Source organism: Ranitomeya imitator, chromosome 3 (genome assembly GCF_032444005.1).
Source record: "Ranitomeya imitator isolate aRanImi1 chromosome 3, aRanImi1.pri, whole genome shotgun sequence".
NCBI lineage: Eukaryota > Metazoa > Chordata > Amphibia > Anura > Dendrobatidae > Ranitomeya > Ranitomeya imitator.
This window is the reverse complement of record NC_091284.1, coordinates 90,368,907-90,390,814: the sequence shown is the minus strand read 5'-3', so window position 1 is coordinate 90,390,814 and position 21,908 is coordinate 90,368,907. Positions and strand designations below refer to the sequence as shown.

At 45.2% G+C, this 21,908-nt stretch overlaps 1 protein-coding gene across 7 annotated transcripts in view; it reads right to left on the bottom strand.

The window, feature by feature from the left end:
• The window catches only part of NCOR1 (nuclear receptor corepressor 1), a 197,346-nt gene that overhangs the window by 148,580 nt on the left and 26,858 nt on the right, over nt 1–21,908 (bottom strand). For all 7 annotated transcript variants that reach the window (XM_069761106.1, XM_069761111.1, XM_069761107.1 and 4 more), the window contains exon 2: nt 16,201–16,375. In XM_069761106.1, the coding sequence (XP_069617207.1) occupies nt 16,201–16,305 (105 nt within the window). In that variant the 5' untranslated portion in view covers nt 16,306–16,375. The remainder of the gene's footprint in view (nt 1–16,200; nt 16,376–21,908) is intronic.

The window sequence follows — 21,908 nt, the reverse complement described above, 5'->3', positions numbered from 1 at the left end:
CTCCTGATTTTGGCTTACAAATATTGATGTGCAAAAAAACAACTCACTAAATACTGACCGTGTGCACGTGGCCTTAAAGAATAGGTCAATTTCTAATGATGGCTCCTCCTTAAACACCGCCACACACATGGGACTAAAGGCAGCGAAACCCGCCAATATTTGTAGGATCAGCGATGTGTGTGGGGGTCTCCCAAAAGTCCCTCGGCAGTTGTTGTCGGAGAAGAGAAGGATCCGGCCTGTTGGATTTCCAAGCCGCAGCCAGAAGAGTGATTATTATCGGCGGCACATCTCGCCGTCTGGCAGAGGACGTGCTGCCAATAATATACCATCAATGATCGCTCATCTCAGAGTCATCAGTCAGGGCTGTGAAAGCAGCGCTCATTGGCTTCTTATATAGTTGTTTGATGCTCATAGTGGGCAGAAATGGGACAACAAGACCCCGCCAGCTCGGCTATATCTGCCTCCATTAGTCTGTGAACATCTGGCGATGCTTTTTTCCATTCTGCCTGATGAATCCGGTACAAACAATCCTATGTTGTCTGCACTGAGGTTTATGGGCCCATGTAAACAACTCCTGCAATGGAAGATACTGCAGATGTGAACACGTCGAGAAGCCAAACAAGATTTTTCTAGAAGTCCTCTTTGAAGTGCGCTTAGTGCGGCCGCCGTCATATGCACATGATGTAATGTTTATGTGATGTATTGTTTTGTCCTCGCACTGCCAGGCAGCGCATTGGCGCCTTCCGCACAATGGTGAACATACTTCCAAGAAATTGGGGGATGTATATTAAGACCACAGATCCATATGTGCAGCACACATGGAAGACTCCCGAATATGAGCAGCTTTACCCAAACAGAGCTGATGTCCCACGAGACCTGGGCACCGAGTAATATAAGAGGTTGTCCACTACTTTGCATTGATGACCTATCCTTAGGATGGATCAATGAGGGTCCGACACCCGGCACCCCGGCAGATCAGCTGTTATCGGTGTCCGAAATACACACTTGTACACAGCTGGCCATATTCTTGTAGTGGCCACGGCAGTGTACTGCACGCCTGCCCCCTATTGATTTGAATAGGGGGCAGATGTGTAGTAACCTGTGGTGGCCACTAGAAGGAGACAGGGCAACTCAGCAAGTGAGTATTTCCGGCGATCACAAACACCGATAAAAGCTGATTGGTGGAGGTGCCGGGTGTCGGACCCTCACCAATCCATCCTAAGGATAGGTCATCAATGAAAATTAGTGGACAACCTCTTAAAGCGCCACCAAGAAAAATCACTTCAACTCCTTCATGACCTTGGGATTTTCCGTTTTTCCGTGTTCGTTTTTCACTCCCCTCTTTCCCAGAGCCATAACTTTTTTTATTTTTCCGTCAATATGGCCATGTGAGGGATTATTTTTTGCAGGACGAGTTGTACTTTTGATCAACATAATTGGTTTTACCATGACGTGTACTAGAAATTGGGAAAAAAATTCCAAGTGTGGTGAAATTGCAAAAAAAGTGCAATCCCATGCGTGTTTTTTGTTTGGCTTTTTTGCTAGATTCACTAAATGCTAAAACTGACCTGACATCATGATTCTCCAGGTCATTACAAGTTCATAGACACCAAACATGTCTAGGTTATTTTTTTATCTAAGTGTTGAAAAACAATTCTAAACTTTGCTTAAAAAAAGAAGAAAAAAGCGCCATTTTCCGATACCCGTAGCGTTTCCATGTTTTGTGATCTGGGGTCAGGTGAGGGCTTTTTTTTACGTGCCAAGCTGCTTTTAGTGATACCATTTTGGTGCAGATACATTCTCTTGATCGCCCGTTATTGCATTTTAATGCAATGTCGCAGCAACTAAAAAACATAATTTTGGCGTTCCAAATTTTTTTCTCGCTACGCCGTTTAGCGATCAGGTTAATCTTTTTTTTATTGGTAGATCGGGCGATTCAGAACGCGGCGATACCAAATATGTGTATATTTGATTTTACTTTTTTTGTTTTATTTTGAATGGGGCGAAAGGGGGGTGATTTAAACTTTTATATTTTTTTTATTTCATATTTTTTTAAACATTTTTTGTTTAGCTGGTTACCTGATTGGCTCTGCTACATAGCAGCGATCATCAGATCACTTCTATGTAGCTTAATAACAGGTTTGCTATGAGCGCCGACCACAGGGTGGCGCTCACAGCCACCGGTGATCAGTAACCATAGAGGTCTCAAGGACCTCTATGGTTACTATCCTGATGCATCGCTGATCCCCGATCATGTGACGGGGGTCAGCGATGCGATCATTTCCGGCCGCGCGGCCAGAAGCGGTAGTTAAATGCCGCTGTCAGCGTTTGACAGCGGCATTTAACTAGTTAATAGTGGCGGGTGGATCACGATTCCACTCGCCGCTATAGCGCACACATGTCAGCTGTACAAAAAAAACTGATATGTCCCGGCTTTGATGTGGGCTCACCGCCGGAGCCCTGCATCAAAGCGGGGGATCTCACCTCGGACGTACTATCCTGTCCAAGGTCAGAGAGGGGTTAACAGTGTAGTGCTACAATGTTTGTATTGGCAAAAAAAAGTTAGGAATTGTTGTTTTTTTTTTTTTTTTTTTTTAACCCCTTCCCGACCTGTGACAGCGTATGCATCATGAAAGTCGGTGCCAATCCGACCTGTGACGCATATGCTGTGTCACAGAAAGATCGCGTCCCTGCAGGCCGGGTGAAAGGGTTAACTCCAATTTCACCCGGCCTGCAGGGACAGGGGGAGTGGTAGTTTAGCCCAGGGGGGGTGGCTTCACCCCCCAGTGGCTACGATCGCTCTGATTGGCTGTTGAAAGTGAAACTGCCAATCAGAGCGATTTGTAATATTTCACCTAAAAAACTGGTGAAATATTACAATCCAGCCATGGCCGATGCTGCAATATCATCGGCCATGGCTGGAAACACTTATGTGCACCCACCCCACCGATCGCCCCCCCAGCCCCCGATCTGTGGTCCGCTCCCCTCCGTCCTGTGCTCCGCTCCCCCGTCCTCCTGTCCGCTCCCCCCGTGCTCCAATCAAACCCCCCCGCACTCCGATCACCCCCCCCGCACAGCGATCCCCCCCGTGCTCCGATCCACCCCCCCCCCCCCCCGTGCACCGATCCACCCCCCTGCACAGCGATCCCCCACCCCGTGCTCCAATCCACCCCCCCGTGTTCCGATCCACCCCCCCATGCTCCGATCCACCCACCCGTGCTCCGACGCTCCCCCCGTGCCCTGATCTCTCCCCCCCCCCCCCCCCTATACTTACCTCCCGGGATCCGACCGTCTTTTTTCCTGGGCGCCGCCATCTTCCAAAACGGCCGGCAGATTTGTTCCAAAGTGAGTTTTGATCACTGAGATATAGCCTATCTCGGTGATCAAAATAAAAAAAAAATAGTAAATGACCCCCCCCCCCTTTGTCACCCCCATAGGTAGGGACAATAAAAAAATAAAGAATTTTTTTTTTTTTTTACACTAAGGTTAGAATAGGGTTAGGGTTAGGGGTAGGGTTAGGGGTAGGGTTAGGGCTAGGGTTAGGGTTAGGGCTAGGGTTAGGGTTAGGGCTAGGGTTAGGGGTAGGGTTAGGGTTAGGGTTTCGGTATGTGCACACGTATTCTGTTCCTCTGCGGATTTTGCCGCTGCGGATTTGATAAATCCGCAGTGCTAAACCGCTGTGGATTTATCGCGGATTTACCGCGGTTTTTCTGCGCATTTCACTGCGGTTTTACAACTGCGATTTTCTATTGGAGCAGTTGTAAAACCGCTGCGGAATCCGCAGAAAGAAGTGACGTGCTGTGGAATGTAAACCGCTGCGTTTCCGTGCAGTTTTTCCGCAGCATGTGCACAGCGATTTTTGTTTCCCATAGGTTTACATTGAACTGTAAACTCATGGGAAACTGCTGCGGATCTGCAGCGTTTTCCGCAGCGTGTGCACATACCTTTAGAATTAGGCTATGTGCACATGGTGCAGATTTTGCTGCGGATCTGCAGCGGATTGGCCGCTGCGGATTCGCAGCAGTGTTCCATCAGGTTTGCAGTTCCATGTAAACATATGGAAAACCAAATCCGCTGTGCCCATGGTGCGGAAAATACCACGCGGAAATGCTGCGTTGTATTTTCCGCAGCATGTCAATTCTTTGTGCGGATTCCACGGCGTTTTACACCTGTTCCTCAATAGGAATCCACAGGTGAAATCCGCACAAAAAACACTGGAAATCCACGGTAAAACGCAGTGCCCTTTACCCGCGGATTTTTCAAAAATGATGCTGAAAAATCTCACACGAATCCGCAACGTGGGCACATAGCCTTAGGGTTAGGGTTGGAATTAGGGTTGTGGTTAGGGGTGTGATTACTGTTATGGCTACAGTTGGGATTAGGGTTAGGGGTGTGTTGGGGTTAGTCTTGGAGGTAGAATTGAGGGGTTTCCACTGTTTAGGCACATCAGGGGTCTCCAAACGCAACATGGCGCCACCATTGATTCCAGCCAATCTTGTATTCATAAAGTCAAATGGTGCTCCCTCAATTCCGAGCCCCGACGTGCGCCCAAACAGTGGTTTACCCCCACATATGGGGTACCAGCATACTCAGGACAAACTGCGCAACAATTACTGGGGTCCAATTTCTCCTGTTACCCTTGTGAAAATAAAAAAATGCTTGCTAAAACATCATTTTTGAGGAAAGAAAAATTATTTTTTATTTTCACGGCTCTGCGTTGTAAACGTCTGTGAAACACTTGGGAGTTCAAAGTGCTCACCACATATCTAGATAAGTTCCTTGCGGGGTCTAGTTTCCAAAATGGGGTCACTTGTGGGGGGTTTCTACTGTTTAGGCACATCAGGGGCTCTGCAAATGCAACGTGACGCCCGCAGACCATTCCATCAAAGTCTGCATTTCAAAAGTCACTACTTCCCTTCAGAGCCCCGACGTGTGCCCAAACAGTGGTTTACCCCCACACATGGGGTATCAGCGTACTCAGGAGAAACTGGACAACAACTTTTGTGGTCCAATTTCTCCTGTAACCCTTGGGAAAATAAAAAATTCTGGGCTAAATAATTATTTTTGAGGAAAGAAAACGTATTTATTATTTTCACGGCTCTGTGTTATAAACTTCTGTAAAGCACTTGGGGGTTGAAAGTGCTCACCACATATCTAGATAAGTTCCTTTGGGGGTCTAGTTTCCAAAATGGGGTCACTTGTGGGGGGTTTCTACTGTTTAGGCACACCAGGGGCTCTGCAAACGCAACGTGACGCCCGCAGACCATTCCATCAAAGTCTGCATTTCAAAAGTCACTACTTCCCTTCGGAGCCCCGACGTGTGCCCAAACAGTGGTTTACCCCCACATATGGGGTATCAGCGTACTCAGGAGAAACTGGACAACAACTTTTGGGGTCAAATTTCTCCTGTTACCCTTGGGAAAATAAAAAAAAGCGGGCTAAAAATCATTTTTGAGAAAATAATTTTTTTTTTAAATTTTCATGGCTCTGCGTTATAAACTTCTGTGAAGCACTTGAGGGTTCAAAGTGCTCACCACACATCTAGATTAGTTCCTTTGGGGGTCTAGTTTCCAAAATGGGGTCATTTGTGGGGGATCTCCAATGTTTAGGCACACAGGGGCTCTCCAAACGCGACATGGTGTCCGCTAATGATTGGAGCTAATTTTCCATTTAAAAAGCCAAATGGCGTGCCTTCCCTTCTGAGCCCTGCCGTGCGTCCAAACAGTGGTTTACCCCCACATATGGGGTATCTGCGTACTCAGGACAAACTGGACAAGAACATTTGTGGTCCAATTTCTCCTATTACCCTTGGCAAAATAGGAAATTCCAGGCTAAAAAATCATTTTTGAGAAAAGAAAAATTATTTTTTATTTTCATGGCTCTGCATTATAAACTTCTGTGAAGCACCTGGGGGTTTAAAGTGCTCAGTATGCATCTAGATAAGTTCCTTGGGGGGTCCAGTTTCCAAAACAATTGGAGCTAATTTTCCATTCAAAAAGTCAAAAGGCGCGCTTTCCCTTCCAAGCCCTGCCGTGTGCCCAAACAGTGGTTTACCCCCACATATGAGGTATCAGTGTACTCGGGAGAAATTGCTCAACAAATTTTAGGATCCATTTTATCCTATTGCCCATGTGAAAATGAAAAAATTGAGGCGAAAATAAATTTGTGAAAAAAAGTACTTTTTCATTTTTACGGATCAATTTGTGAAGCACCTGAGGGTTTAAAGTGCTCACTAGGCATCTAGATAAGTTCCTTGGGGGGTCCAGTTTCCAAAATGGGGTCACTTGTGGGGGAGCTCCAATGTTTAGGCACACAGGGTCTCTCCAAATGCGACATGGTGTCCGCTAACGATGGAGATAATTTTTCATTCAAAAAGTCAAATGGCGCTCCTTCCCTTCCGAGCCTTACCATGTGCCCAAACAGTGGTTTACCTCCACATGTGAGGTATCAATGTACTCAGGAGAAATTGCCCAACAAATTTTAGGATCCATTTTATCCTGTTGTCCATGTGAAAATGAAAAAATTGAGGCTAAAAGAATTTTTTTGTGAAAAAAAAGTACTTTTTCATTTTTACGGATCAATTTGTGAAGCACCTGGGGGTTTAAAGGGCTCACTATGCATGTAGATAAGTTCCTTGGGGCGTCTAGTTTCCAAAATGGGGTCACTTGTGGGGGAGCTCCAATTTTTAGGCACACGGGGGCTCTCCAAACGTGACATGGTGTCCGCTAAAGAGCGCAGCCAATTTTTCATTCAAAAAGTCAAATGGCACTCCTTCCCTTCCAAGCCCAGCCGTGCGCCCAAACAGTGGTTTACCCCCACATATGAGTTATCAGCGTACTCAGGACAAATTGGACAACAACTTTCGTGGTTCAGTTTCTCCTTTTACCATTGGGAAAATAAAAAAATTGTTGCTGAAAAATCATTTTTGTGACTAAAAAGTTAAATGTTCATTTTTTCCTTCCATGTTGCTTCTGCTGCTGTGAAGCACCTGAAGGGTTAATAAACTTCTTGAATGTGGTTTTGTGCACCTTGAGGGGTGCAGTTTTTAGAATGGTGTCACTTTTGGGTATTTTCAGCCATATAGACCCCTCAAACTGACTTCAAATGTGAAGTGGTCCCTAAAAAAAATGGTTTTGTAAATTTCGTTGTAAAAATGAGAAATCGCTGGTCAAATTTTAACCCTTATAACTTCCTAGCAAAAAAAAAATTTTGTTTCCAAAATTGTGCTGATGTAAAGTAGACATGTGGGAAATGTTATTTATTAACTATTTTGTGCCACATAACTCTCTGGTTTAACAGAATAAAAATTCAAAATGTGAAAATTGCGAAATTTTCAAAATTTTCGCCAAATTTCCGTTTTTATCACAAATAAACACAGAATTTATTGACCTAAATTTACCACTAACATGAAGCCCAATATGTCACGAAAAAACAATCTCAGAACCGCTAGGATCCATTGAAGCGTTCCTGAGTTATTACCTCATAAAGGGACACTGGTCAGAATTGCAAAAAACAGCAAGGTCTTTAAGGTCAAAATAGGCTGGGTCATGAAGGGGTTAAACCTGGACACTGGGAAATTCTGAAGGAGGGATTAAAGTAAGGATTGAAGGAAATAGGGACTTAGGTTATGTTCCCAAGATGAGTTTTTATGAGTTTTTTTAAGATTAGTACCGTATATACTCGAGTATAAGCTGAGATTTTCAGCCCACTTTTTTGGGCTGAAAGTCCCCCTCTCAGTTTATACTCGAGTCATACCCAGGGATCAGCAGGGGAGGGGGAGCGGGGGCTGTCTAATTATACTCACCTACTCCTGGCACGGTCCCTGCAGGTCCCTGGCAGCAGCAGATTCTTCCTGTGCTGAGCAGTCACATGGTACCGCTCATTACAGTAATGAATATACGGCTTCACCTCCCATAGAGGTAGAGCCGCATATTCATTACTGTAATGAGCGGTAACGGTGACCGCTCAGTACAGGATGAAGCTGCGGCGTCGGGGAAGCCAGGGACCTGCACAGCGCCAGGAGCAGGTGAGTATACAGGGAGGGGGAGCGCTGCGCGATAGTCACCTTTCCTCGTTCCGGCATCGCTCTGTCTTCAGCAGTGACGCTCAGGTCAGAGGGCGTGGTGACGTGGTTAGTGCGCGCCCTCTGCTGAACGTCAGTGTGGAAGATGGAGCTGCACCGGAACAAGGAGCAGGTAACTATTGAAAGTGCCGGGGGCCTGAGCGACAGAGAGGTGAGTATGATTTTTTTTTTTTTATTGCAGCCACAGCAAATGGGGCAAGTGACTGTATGGAGCATCTATGGGGCCATAACATTTGTGCAGCACTATATGGGGCCATAACATTTGTGCAGCACTATATGGGGCCATAACAATTGCGCAGCACTATATGGGGCCATAACAATTGCGCAGCACTATATGGGGCCATAACATTTGTGCAGCACTATATGGGGCCATAACGTTTGTGCAGCACTATATGGGGCCATAACGTTTGTGCAGCACTATATGGGGCCATAACGTTTGTGCAGCACTATATGGGGCCATAACGTTTGTGCAGCACTATATGGGGACATAACATTTGTGCAGCACTATAAGGGGCCATAACGTTTGTGCAGCATTATATGGGGCCATAACGTTTGTGCAGCACTATATGGGGCAAGTGTCTGTATGGGGCCATAATTAACGTTTGTGGAGCATTACGGTATATGGGGCAAGTGTCTGTATGGCGCATCTTATAGGGCCATAATCAAGGTTTGTGCAGCACTATATGGGGCAAATATCTTTATGGAGCATCTTAGGCTACGTTCACATTTGCGTTGTGCGGTGCAGTGTCGGCGACTCAATGCACAACGCAAATGTAAACGCATGCACAACGCAGCGTTTTGTGACGCATGCGTCCACTTTTGCATGGTTTTTGGCGCAGAAAAAACTGCATCATGCAGCGTCCTCTGCGCCCTGACGCATGCGTCACAAAACTCAAGTGCAACGCATGTCCATGCGCCCCCCCATGTTAAATATAGGAGCGCATGACGCATGCGTCGCCGCGGCTGCGCCCGACGCAACGCTAGTGTGAACGTAGCCTTATGGGGCCATAATCAGCATTTGTGCAGCATTATATGGGCAAATGTGTCTATGGAGCATCTTATGGGGACATTATAAGGCTATGTTCACACCTTGCGTCGGGTCCCTGCGGGTTCTCCCGCAGCGGATTTGATAAATCTGCAGGGCAAAACAACTGCGGTTCTCCCTGCAGATTTATCGCGGTTTGTTCCGCGTTTTCCGCTGCGGGTTTCCGCCTATACTATTGATGCTGCATATGCAGCAATATGCAGCATCAATAGTAATGTTAAAAATAATAAAAATTGGTTATACTCACCCTCTGATGTCCGGATCTCCTGGGCGCTGCACCCGGCGGTCCGGTTCCTAAGATGCTGTGGGAGAAGGACCCTTCGTGACGTCACGGTCATGTGACCGCGACGTCACCGCAGGTCCTGGTCGCACAGCAACTCTGACCGGACGGCCGCGTGCAGCGCCCAGGAGCTCCGGACATCAGAGGGTGAGTATAACCAGATTTTTTATTTTTTAACCCCAAATATGGTTCCCAGGGCCTGGAGGAGAGTCTCCTCTCCTCCACCCCGGGTACCACCCGCACATTATCCGCTTACTTCCCGCAACGTGGGCACAGCCCCATGCGGGAAGTAAGCGGTTCAATGTATTCCTATGGGTGCAGAATCGCAGCGATTCTGCACAAAGAAGTGACATGCTGCGGGTTGTAAACCGCTGCGTTCCCGCGCGGTTTTTCCCGCAGCATGTGCACAGCGGTTTGCGGTTTCCATAGGGTTTACATGTTACTGTAAACGCTATGGAAACTGCTGCGGACCCGCAGCATCAAAATCGCGGCGGTTCCGCGGTAAAAACCGCTAAGTGTGAATATAGCCTTAACCTTTATGCAGGACTAGCTGAAGAGCCCGACATTGCCTGGGCATAGTAAATATCTGTGGTTAGCTATAGCACGTCACTTCTCTTATTTTCCCATCACGCCTCTCATTTTCCCAATCACATCTTTAATTTTCCCCCTCACATCTCTCATTTTCTCCCTCACACCTCTCATTTTCTCCCTCACACCTCTCATTTTCTCCCTCACTCCTCTCATTCCCCCTTAACACTTGTCATTTCAACCTCACATCTGTCATTTTCCGATCACTCCACTATTTTCCCTCACTCCTCTCATTTTGCACTCACACCTTTTCATTTTCACCCCACACCTCTCATTTTCACCTCAGTATATACATGTTTGTCATCTCCCTTATATTTAGTATACACCTGTATGTCATCTCCTGTATATAGTATATACCTGTATGTCATCTCCCCTGTATATAGTATATACCTGTGTGTCATCTCCTCCTGTATATAGTATGTACCTGTATGTCATCTCCTCCTCTATATAGTATATACCTGGGTGTCATCTCTCCTGTATATAGTATATATCTGTGTGTCATCTCCCCTGTATATAGTATATACCTGTGTGATCTCCTGTATTAGACCTCGTTCACACGTTATTTGCTCAGTATTTTTACCTCAGTATTTGTAAGATAAATTGGCAGCCTGATAAATCCCCAGCCAACAGGAAGCCCTCCCCCTGGCAGTATATATTAGCTCACACATACACATAATAGACAGGTCATGTGACCGACAGCTGCCGTATTTCCTATATGGTACATTTGTTGCTCTTGTAGTTTGTCTGCTTATTAATCAGATTTTTATTTTTGAAGGATAATGCCAGACTTGTGTGTGTTTTAGGGCGAGTTTCGTTTGTCAAGTTGTGTGTGTTGAGTTTTGTGTGGCAACATGCGTGTAACAACTTTTTGTGTGTCGAGTTGCATGTGACAGGTTAGTGTAGCAAGTTGTGTGCAGCAAGTTTTGCGCATGGCGAGTTTTGTGCATGGCGAGTTTTATGTGTGTTGCCTTTTGAGTATGTGCAAGTTTTGTGTGAGGCAACTTTTGCATGTGTTGCAAATTTTGAGCATGTGGCAATTTTTCCGCGTGTGCAAGTTTTGCGTGTGGCGAGTTTTCCATGAGGTGAGTTTTGCACTTGTGGCGAGTTTTGCGTGAGCCTAGTTTTTGCATGTGGCGAGTTTTGCGCGTGGCGAGTTTTGAGCGGCGACTTTTGTGTTTCGACTTTTATGTGGCGAGGTTGGTGTATGTGTGGTGAAATGTGTGCTGAGGGTGGTATATGTGTTCAAGCACGTGGTAGTGTGTGGCGCATTTTGTGTGTGTGTTCATATCCCCGTGTGTGGTGAGTATCTCATGTCAGGGCCCCACCTTAGCAACTGTACGGTATATACTCTTTGGCACCATCGCTCTCACTCTTTAAGTCCCCCTTGTTCACATCTGGCAGCTGTCAATTTGCCTCTAACACTTTTCCCCCATTATGTAGATAGGGGAAAAATTGTTTGGTGAATTGGAAAGCGCGGAATTAAAATTTCACCTCACAACATAGCCTATGACGCTCTCAGGGTCCAGACGTGTGACTGTGCAAAATTTTGTGGCTGTAGCTGCGACGGTGCAGATGCCAATCCCGGACATACATACATACACACACACACATACACACATACACATTCAGCTTTATATAGTAGATTATATGGGGCATATTTTGTATGGAGCATCTTATGGGGCCATCATAAACTTTATGGAGCATTATATGGGGCTCCTGATTCAATATGGATATTCAAAAACACTTAACCTACTGATGTCTCAATTAATTTTACTTTTCTTGGTATCTATTTTTACTTTTGAAATTTACCAGTAGCTGCTGCATTTCCAACCCTAGGCTTATACTCGAGTCGTTTCCCCAGTTTTTTGTGGCAAAATTAGGGGGGTCGGCTTATACTCGGGTCGGCTTATATTCGAGTATATACGGTATTCTTGAAAAATGCAAGTAACCTATTTTACTTAATGGGTGCAGAAATGGGGCAGAATGTCTGCAACCTCAAAACTCACCAAAAGCTCATCATGTGAATGTAGCTTTAAAAGGGAATCTGTCACCAGGTTATTGCTAGCTCATTTGAGAGTAGCATAATAGTAGGACAGAGACTCTGATTCCAGGGATGTGTCACTTACTGGGCTGCTTGCTGTAGTTTTGATAAAAACGTTTTTTTGGCTGCAGATATATCAGTTGTCTGAATGCTGACTTCTGTGTAAGTCAGCCCACATCACTGATTAGCAGGCTTTCCTGTGTACACTGCGCATAGGCAGAAAGCTGCCAATCGGTGAGCATGTGCGTGGATCGACTATCTGCCAGCAGGCCAAGTAGTCCTACAATGATAATCTCCTGCTGATAAAACAGATATTAGCAAAAGTACAGCTAGCAGCCCAGTAAGTGACACAAAGCTGGAACCAGGGTCTCTTGCTCCTACATTTCGCTGCTGTAAGATTAAACTGCAAAAACCAGGTGACAAAATCCCTTTAAGAAAAATAATACTTTGAATTTCAGCACTCTGCATACCTTGAAAACTGAGTGATAAAATAAAACAATTAGAAATGGATGGTGCAAAAATCTGCAGAGAAAAAAAAAACCTATACATGAAACTTTATGTAAGAAAACAAAAATCCTAAGAAGTGTGAACAAAACCCTAGAAGCACGTACAGTAAGTGCAGTGGCCTCAGTGGGTGGAGTTGCAGTGGTATGTAAAAGTTTGGGCACCCCTGGTCAAAGTTACTTACATTTCCTTTGTAGTTGAGGCACAAAAATATATGTATATATTGTCATTTCTTGCATTTTAAAAATTACAAAATGGAAAATGAGTTGATGTAAAAGTTTAGGCACCCTTGGAGATGTGTGTGCTCAGATAACTTTAACCAAGGATTCAGAGCTTAATTAGCCCGTTAGGGTTATGGCTTGTTCACTATCATCGCTAGGAAAGGCCAGGTAATGAAAATTTCCCAGCTTTATACAAACCCAGCTTCTTCCAACCTTATGCCAAAAACCTGCAGCCATGGGTTGTTCTTCAAAGTAGCAGCCTAGCACTCTGATAATGAAAATGGTGGAGGTCCACACAGCAGAAGAACGCTATAAGACAGCAAAGAGCTTTCAAGTTGCCTTTTCCTCAGTTTGATATGTAATTAAAAGAGCAGTTAACAGGAACAGTGAAGGTCAAGATAAGGCCTGGAAAACCAAGCATAATTTCAGTGAGAGCCGCTTGTAGGATTGCTAGAGACCAAATAGAACCCCCACTTGACTGCAGAAGACCTTCAGAAAGATTTGACTCTTGAGTTGTACACTGTTCTACTGTTCATAGACACCTGCACAAATATGGCCTTTATGGAAGAACCATCAGAAGAAAACCTCTCCTGCGTCCTCAACATAAAAAAGTATATAAAAACTATGCATCAGCAGTATGCAAAAGAACATCTAAACAAGCCTGATTGATTTTGGAAACAAGTCCAGTGGACCAATGAGGTTAAAGGGGTGGTTCGGTCCAATCGATAAGTCTACATTCATTCCCACGGCTACATCTTACAGCTGCAGCGCACATCCACCAAATATGTTACTGCAGCCAGAGTCTGGCGTACATTTCTGATGTAATTTGTGCAACTTCGGGCACATTTGACAGACTGAGAATGAAAGAATTAGCGTAAAACTGACAAAAGTCATTATTTGTGCGCAGTTTTATAACAGAAATCTCCTTAAAGGGGTTGTCAAGCCTGGTGGTGAAAGTCTGCAGTCAGTATATGAGCACGCGCACAGCTTGCAGTCAAGATTTTCTGGTGCCACTGCAGAGACCGGTCAGTCACATGACCGAGTGACTGCAGACTTTCGCCACAAGACCAGACAACCCTTTAATGAATCAGAGCCCTAACGCTCCATGTAACCGGCTCAACATTGACATTTTTTTGCCAAGAGTTTAATTTTTGCTACCATAAAATCCATTGATTCTAGAATTAACAGGACCCAATAATCATAGAAAGGTACTAGTGATGAGCGAATGTGCTGGGATAAGGTGCTATCTGAGCATGCTCAGGCGCTAACCGAGTGTCTTCGGTGTGCTTGAAGAATATGTGGGGATTGCCTAACAAACAGGAAATCCCTGCATATGTTGCGGCTGTCGAACAGTCACGAGATATGCAACCGCAGGGTCTCGAACATATTTTTTGAGCACGCCGAAGACACTCGGTTAGCACACGAGCATGTTCAGATAACACCTTATCCCAGCACATTCGCTCGTCACTAGTACATAAATCCCATTGGTAAAGGCGCAGAACCTTGAGGTAGCACATAGCATAATGACACAAAACTTGAAGAATCCCAAGGACAACATCTGCAAGGAGTCTGTATGTTCTCCCCGTGATTGTGTGGGTTTCCTCCGGGTACTCCGGTTTCTTCCCACGCTCCAAAGACATACTGCTAGGGAATCTAGATTGCGATCCCCAATGGGGACAGTGATATCTGTAAAGCGTGCAGAATACGATGGCGCTATATAAGCAATGTATAATCTTAATATATACTTACCCTGTAACGTTCTCACATCCTGTTCCATCCAGAATTCCAAGCGGCTGAAGTTCACCGACCTACACACACACACACAGTATACGCCGTACGCACCACACACACTATATATGTCGTACGCAGCCTCTTGCGCAGTACCACCAGCGGAACACCGTCATGAACACGCCGCCACCAGGATCAGCCGAATGATTCACTGACTGCCGCCATCTTTGTACAGGAGGAACGCATGCACAGTTTTTATGTGACCGCCGCTATCTGTCTGCACAAAGATGGCGGCGGTATGATTTACTGCACCTGCGTGAATTCCGCGTAGCTGCAGTAAATCATTCGGCTGATCCCGGCGGCAGATGCACGACATGTCTACAGGCAGAGGAAGCCAGTCACATTAAAGGGGTTTTCACACGATCGAAAGTTCATTTTAAAAAGGGTCTGTCTGACCGTGTACAGAGCATACCACAGCTCCTGGGCAGGGGAGGAAGCAAAAGACAATGCTGACATTACAGCAGGGGATTGCAGAGGATTTCTTTTGTCAGGTAAAATTTTTCACTGACTGTTTTTAAACAATATTTTACCTCACAAAATGTATCCTCTGCGATCTCCTGCTGTAATGGCAGTATTGTCTTTTGCTTCCTCCCCTGCCCAGGAGCTGTGGTACGTTCTGTACACGGTCAGACACAGACAATTTTAAAAATGAACTTTCGTTTGTGGGAAAACCCCTTTAAAAAGCAAATATCAACGCCAACATGGCTCCTCCTGAAAAGTACGCCAATGACAATGAAAGGAAAGCGGCAAAGGCACAACGTCGAAGACAACAAAGGGCAAATGAGACTCTTGAAGAGCAACAGCATCGCTGGGACAAAAACAATGCATATAAGTGCAGGCGTCACATGAGTCCCCTGATGCAAAAGTCATTAGATTATCACAGGATGCCATTAAGCAACAACAGCGCCGCATACAGAAATCTGCAGTCTTAATGGCAATACCATGCTCACAAGATGACCCATTGGAACCAGCACACCACACAGGAGCACATGGGGTACACAGGAGCACATGGGGTACACAGGAGCACATGGGGTACACAGGAGCACATGGGGTACACAGGTCAAAGAGATGACATGAGAGGAGAAGACAGCAGATGGGGAGAGAGAAAGCACACAGGGGTGAGAGAGACAGAGCACCGGCGCGAGACAGCTCAACGGGGCAGCACATGAGGGGAGAACACAGGACAGGAAGGAGAGAGAAAGCAGATGAGGGGGATAGCACATGGGGTAGACAGGCCAAATAAGAGAGCACAGACGGGAGAAGTCAGCACAAGGGGAAAGACAGAGTGGGTAGGTGGGTGAGCACATGGGGGGGAGATTCTCAACGTTTCAAAGCCTGCCCCATCGTGACATTACCGCCCTCCTGATGCGATAGCATTGGCCCTCTATCTAGTAATAATAATAAATAATAAAACTCCACATTGAAGGCCTAAGTCAGGAAATTCACCATTCTTACCTCTGACATAGGACAGGCCCTCAGCATTTAACTTCTGGGGTTAGGTTTTAACACAGATCAGATCACAGAGATTTGATTATGATTAGTAATAGACTTTCTGAGTAAAATGTTCGTTATTCACTAAGAAAATGTTGAAATAAGAAGAAAAAAACACAGAAATAAAAGGAAGCTGATAGGGAGGATGGTGACACGGACCTGCTGGTGACGGCTGCTGGGGAAGGCGTACTGCACGGGGTGGGTGGAGTAGCGGCTCTGCTCACTGCCGAACGCTCCTTGGTTAGGATACCCTGAACTTGACATAATGGGAGACAAAGTCCTCACTGGAGAGTAAGGTCAAGGCCAATGCACAGTCATGTTTTCAGGAAACCACCTGGGGGGAAAATAACAACAGTTATAGCAATCAGCAGGAGAGAACACTGACAGGCCGTACAGTAAATAGGAGAATCATGTACGTCGCACGTGACCTCGGCCTCATCTGACTGCATGACGTGCGGAGATCTGATCTTCACGCTAACAGATAGTATGACACAAAAAGCCGCACCTTGGACAGTCCTGGAGTCACAGCCTCATCGCACTCCTGACTTCAGATCTGACCCCTCTGTTCTCTGCTGACTCAGGAGTCTAAGTAGTGATATGCATTCTAGGAAAGGAGAGCTTCCTCTATAGGGCCTGTGCACACATGCTGCAGATGTGTCGCGTTTTTTTTCTGCGCAGATTTATCAGCCTGCAGAATTTCATGAAGCTGGAAAAGTGAAGTCTCATGCACACATTGCTTATTGTTTCTTGTAGACTTAAATCTGCAGCATGTCAACTCTTTCAGCGTTTGTAAAGCAGATTGCAGGCAGATTACTGAGTGGGGAAAAATCTGCGACAAAAACGCGAGTAAACAATTCGGCAAAAGGGCATTTTTCCTGCCAACAGGAGCCGAAATGGTGCAGAAATTTCTGCTGGAAACACTTAACACAAACACATGCTCCTACTCTGAATTAAACAGCCCACAAGAAATTGGCAACTAAATCACCATTGTTTTTTTTTTCCCCCTTCCCGGACTGTAGGACAATAAGTTACCTTTCATGGACTTAGGTTTATTTTCATACCGACTTTGTTCCACAAGAATTATAATAGGAGGGAAGAGAAAACTAATGTTCCATGGATAAGGGAGCACTGCAGGATGCACATGCTCATCAGGCCATCATCGACAGTGGTCACAGTCTGGACGGGTTTTGGGGCATACCTCCACCACAAGGGCCCACACCTTATGTTGGAAAGGCCATTTGTAAAGAGGATAGTTCCTGCACATATGCATGCTGGCCAGAGACCAAGAATATAACCCTTTGGCCAAAGGTATGCTTAAGAAACACTCCTGTAAGATGTGACTATGCCCTATACCTGTGTAAGGCTATATTCACATGTTGCGTTTTATTTTTCCACAGGCAAAACCTGCTCTCTGGGCAATAAAGAAGCTGCTTACGAAAAGCAGGTTTTGCTGCCTTTTTATTGCTGCATTTTTTGTTGTCTCTTGTAAATGCTGATAAAATTTAGTGCCCCTCAAAAAAACCTGATGCAATTTTTTTTGTACCAAAAACACAACAAAAGCGGATACCTGCGCTTTTTGCTGTTTTTTTTTTGCACTTACTCATTATTTTCTATGGGATAAAAACGCTGACAGAAGTGAAATGCTGCAGTTTTCCGATGCAGTCAGGGAAAAAAAAACAATGTGTGAGAGCATGGGATTTCTGAAATCTCATAGTTTTTGCTGGTACGGTAAAACGCAGCTTAAAATTTGCATTAAAAAGCTGCAAAAAGGCAACGTGTGAACAGAGCCTAGGGTAGGTACACATGCTGCGTTTTGATGCAAAAAAAAAAGATGCTTTACAGTACCAAAGTGAACAAGATTTCTGATATCTGCGCTGCTTATGTTTTCCTTGCAGATTTGAACCATCAAAGTGCTAGTTCTAAATCTGCCGCATGTCAAGTCTTTCATTTTGTGCAGCCTCTTTCCTGTCAAAACTTGTTTTTGCTGCAGAAAAATCTGCTACAGATACTCCATGTGTGCACATACACTACGGCCTGCCCGTTCAGGGTCAGTATATTAAGGGTATGTGCACATGTTGCATCTGTGCTGCGTTTTTTCAGAGCTGTTTTGTCATAAAACCTGAAGGAGTTCCTAGGGTCAGCAACATGACTGAAATTCCTGAAGTCTCGTGCACACGTTCTTTATTTTTTTCTGGAAGATTTGAAGCTGTTACATATCTACAGAACGTCAATTCTTTCACCGATTTTCAACTATTCTAATGAACTAGGACACAACACATTAAAAATTTATTTTCTGCTGCGTTTTTCCTTCGAACAAAAATGTCTGCAGCAAATACTTAATATGGGCACATACCCTTATATACTCACCAATCGCTGACTTCCCCGTTTCCAGCGATGCTCCGCTCCTCTGCAAGCAGGTGATTAGAGCCGCGATGGAAACCGGGGAAGACATCGGTCAGAGAGTATAGTAATGTACTTACTTTACATACACATTCACAAACATAGTAACATAGTAACATAGTTAGTAAGGCCGAAAAAAGACATTTGTCCATCCAGTTCAGCCTATATTCCATCATAATAAATACCCAGATCTACGTCCTTCTACAGAACCTAATAATTGTATGATACAATATTGTTCTGCTCCAGGAAGACATCCAGGCCTCTCTTGAACCCCTCGACTGAGTTCGCCATCACCACCTCCTCAGGCAAGCAATTCCAGATTCTCACTGCCCTAACAGTAAAGAATCCTCTTCTATGTTGGTGGAAAAACCTTCTCTCCTCCAGACGCAAAGAATGCCCCCTTGTGCCCGTCACCTTCCTTGGTATAAACAGATCCTCAGCGAGATATTTGTATTGTCCCCTTATATACTTATACATGGTTATTAGATCGCCCCTCAGTCGTCTTTTTTCTAGACTAAATAATCCTAATTTCGCTAATCTATCTGGGTATTGTAGTTCTCCCATCCCCTTTATTAATTTTGTTGCCCTCCTTTGTACTCTCTCTAGTTCCATTATATCCTTCCTGAGCACCGGTGCCCAAAACTGGACACAGTACTCCATGTGCGGTCTAACTAGGGATTTGTACAGAGGCAGTATAATGCTCTCATCATGTGTATCCAGACCTCTTTTAATGCACCCCATGATCCTGTTTGCCTTGGCAGCTGCTGCCTGGCACTGGCTGCTCCAGGTAAGTTTATCATTAACTAGGATCCCCAAGTCCTTCTCCCTGTCAGATTTACCCAGTGGTTTCCCGTTCAGTGTGTAATGGTGATATTGATTCCCTCTTCCCATGTGTATAACCTTACATTTATCATTGTTAAACCTCATCTGCCACCTTTCAGCCCAAGTTTCCAACTTATCCAGATCCATCTGTAGCAGAATACTATCTTCTCTTGTATTAACTGCTTTACATAGTTTTGTATCATCTGCAAATATCGATATTTTACTGTGTAAACGTAAGCGTGTTTCTTTAAGGTATGTTCCCTTATGTTTGCCTGCACTATTAGGCTATGTTCACACTACTTGGATACAAGGCAGATTCTCTCAGAGTAATACAGCGCCAGTAACGTGGCTGACACTATGATAAATCTACATGTTGGTACCCTCACTGTGTGCAGGTGGCGGTATACGGTATATTCAATGACAAGGCGCAGTGTCAAGGGCAAAGCAGGGAGGAAGATGGAGCAGATGTTTCATGCAGCCGCTGGCTTTGATCTTTGTGCCGCTCCCTGGTGTCTCATCGATAAGGCTTTCTGCTTATTATTGCACCTCCTGTTGAAGTGACAAACAGGACGCACGTAAAGTCCTGGCAGATCCGCACACTGAGCACTAGGAGCTAATAGTTCACACCTCTCTCCAACCACACACTATACAATTAGAATAACACGCTCCAGTGACCGCCAGCAGCCAGAACGGCTTGCAACGCCCAATCAGTTATCACTATTTATTATATTAGTCATTTTATTATACTTTTGTATTCATAAATTATATTTGTAAGTTAATAAACACAAGTCCTCACCTCATCTTCCCCCATCAGTATTTTGTTGGGGGCGCCAGAATGTCTGATGATTCTGCCACCAGCCTTAAAAGGGTTGTGCGGTCCAAATCGATCAGTCTGCGGTTACTCGGTGTGACTGCAGACTTATGAATCCCCCTAGCACACGCACTGTGCGCTGCGAGGATTTGCCAGTTTTCAGACCCGGGATGGGAGGGTATGTATGCGTAATCCATACTCCTGGCCAGTGGGTGTAGTCTCGCTTAATACACTTGTATGGAGCGACGTCGCGCCCTGACCAGTGACATGTGCGGCCAGTGGATATGTCTGACTAGAGAGGTCGGCCTCGTTCCCTACAAGTGTATGAAGAGCGAGGTCGCGCCCACTGGTCGGGGGTATGCATAGCTCATACATACCCTCCGGTCCCGGGTCTGAAACAGGTAAATCCCCGCAGCGCACAGTGACTGCAAACTTATCGGTTTTGACCCTTTAAAGGGGTATTCGCAATTATACATTATTACAATTGCAAAGGGTTTGGAACAACAAACAGTTTTGCAACTTACAATGTCAAGAACGGAAGGATTTTTAATTTTTATTGTTAACTGCTCGCTGTCACTGGACACTGCTGCAGTCTATCAGAGGTGGTCGGTCTCCATGGCAAGGAGCACAGTGCTTACAAGCCATAGAGCTTGTAATCGCTTTTCTGAGGCTTGATCACTGGATCTAGACAGCCACCATCCCCCTTGCGCGTCTGCCTGCAGAATCCCAAACAACACAGATTGTGTCAGTAGCACCACGATACTGCAGGTCCATATTGCCAAGCAAGAGCGCACCCTTCACCCCGAATATAGGAAGCTGGGAGGCAGTGGAGCTGTGCACCCCTCGTTTATTGCGAGTTGGAGGACTGCTTTAAGTTCCCTGTTCCTCACTACTATAAAAAAAGACATGTGTAATCTCTTATTTATATGCAGAAGAGGTTATGAGAGGGTTACACAAGTGAAGGATAGAAACAGGTTTTGCGTTTTATGGCCTTCAATGAAGAAAAACTAACATGGAAGCAGGATGATTAGAGATTACGTCCGGCATCTAATAACTTTACTACTCCACTCAGAATACAAAGTGGTGACATAAATCACCCCATCTGTGAAACTTACACTGAACTACTACATCAGTAACAGCCAACAGCCACTAGGTGTCTCCCTTCTGTCCACTGCCTGTTGTCAAGTGTAATCCTTCTGTAGCCGCAGTGACTGGGTCTTTGTCTCTCTGCTCCCACGCTCCTGTCAAGCTGCACACAGCTATGGCAGAGATATGGGCTTTCAGGACAGGGCAGGCTAGTCATATTGGACAACTGCTTGAAAGCGAGGTCGTTCCAGCTCCTACAGTGCTGGCTGAATGTTGGTGACGGAGCACACTTCTGGACATTACATACCACTTTCTTTATTGCCGGCACACATTTTGGAGCACTTTATACTGCAGTTACAAGGGTAGGAAGGACAGAATTATCAAGGCAAGGCCCTAAGTGTTGGGACGTACCACCTACTTGACATGGTGAGGAGTCTAAAAAAGTGAATTTCATAGTAAATAAACTAAACTCAAGCAACCATGTAAAGGAGACATAAGATTTACAACAGAATCTTAGAAGTATCTACATCTGCAATTCCTGTCGATACTTCCCTGGACAACTTGTGTATGAATAAACAAGACAAAGCCAAAAATCACCAAATATAATAATAATACTAAACAATGTGAATTCAATGCGGAGATCATATCCCTTGGTCAAACAGCTTAGATGCTGCGACTGTTACTGACCGCGGCGTCTAAGGGGTTAACCATTATATATCACAGCTGTCTCCCACTGTGGATGGGCTGC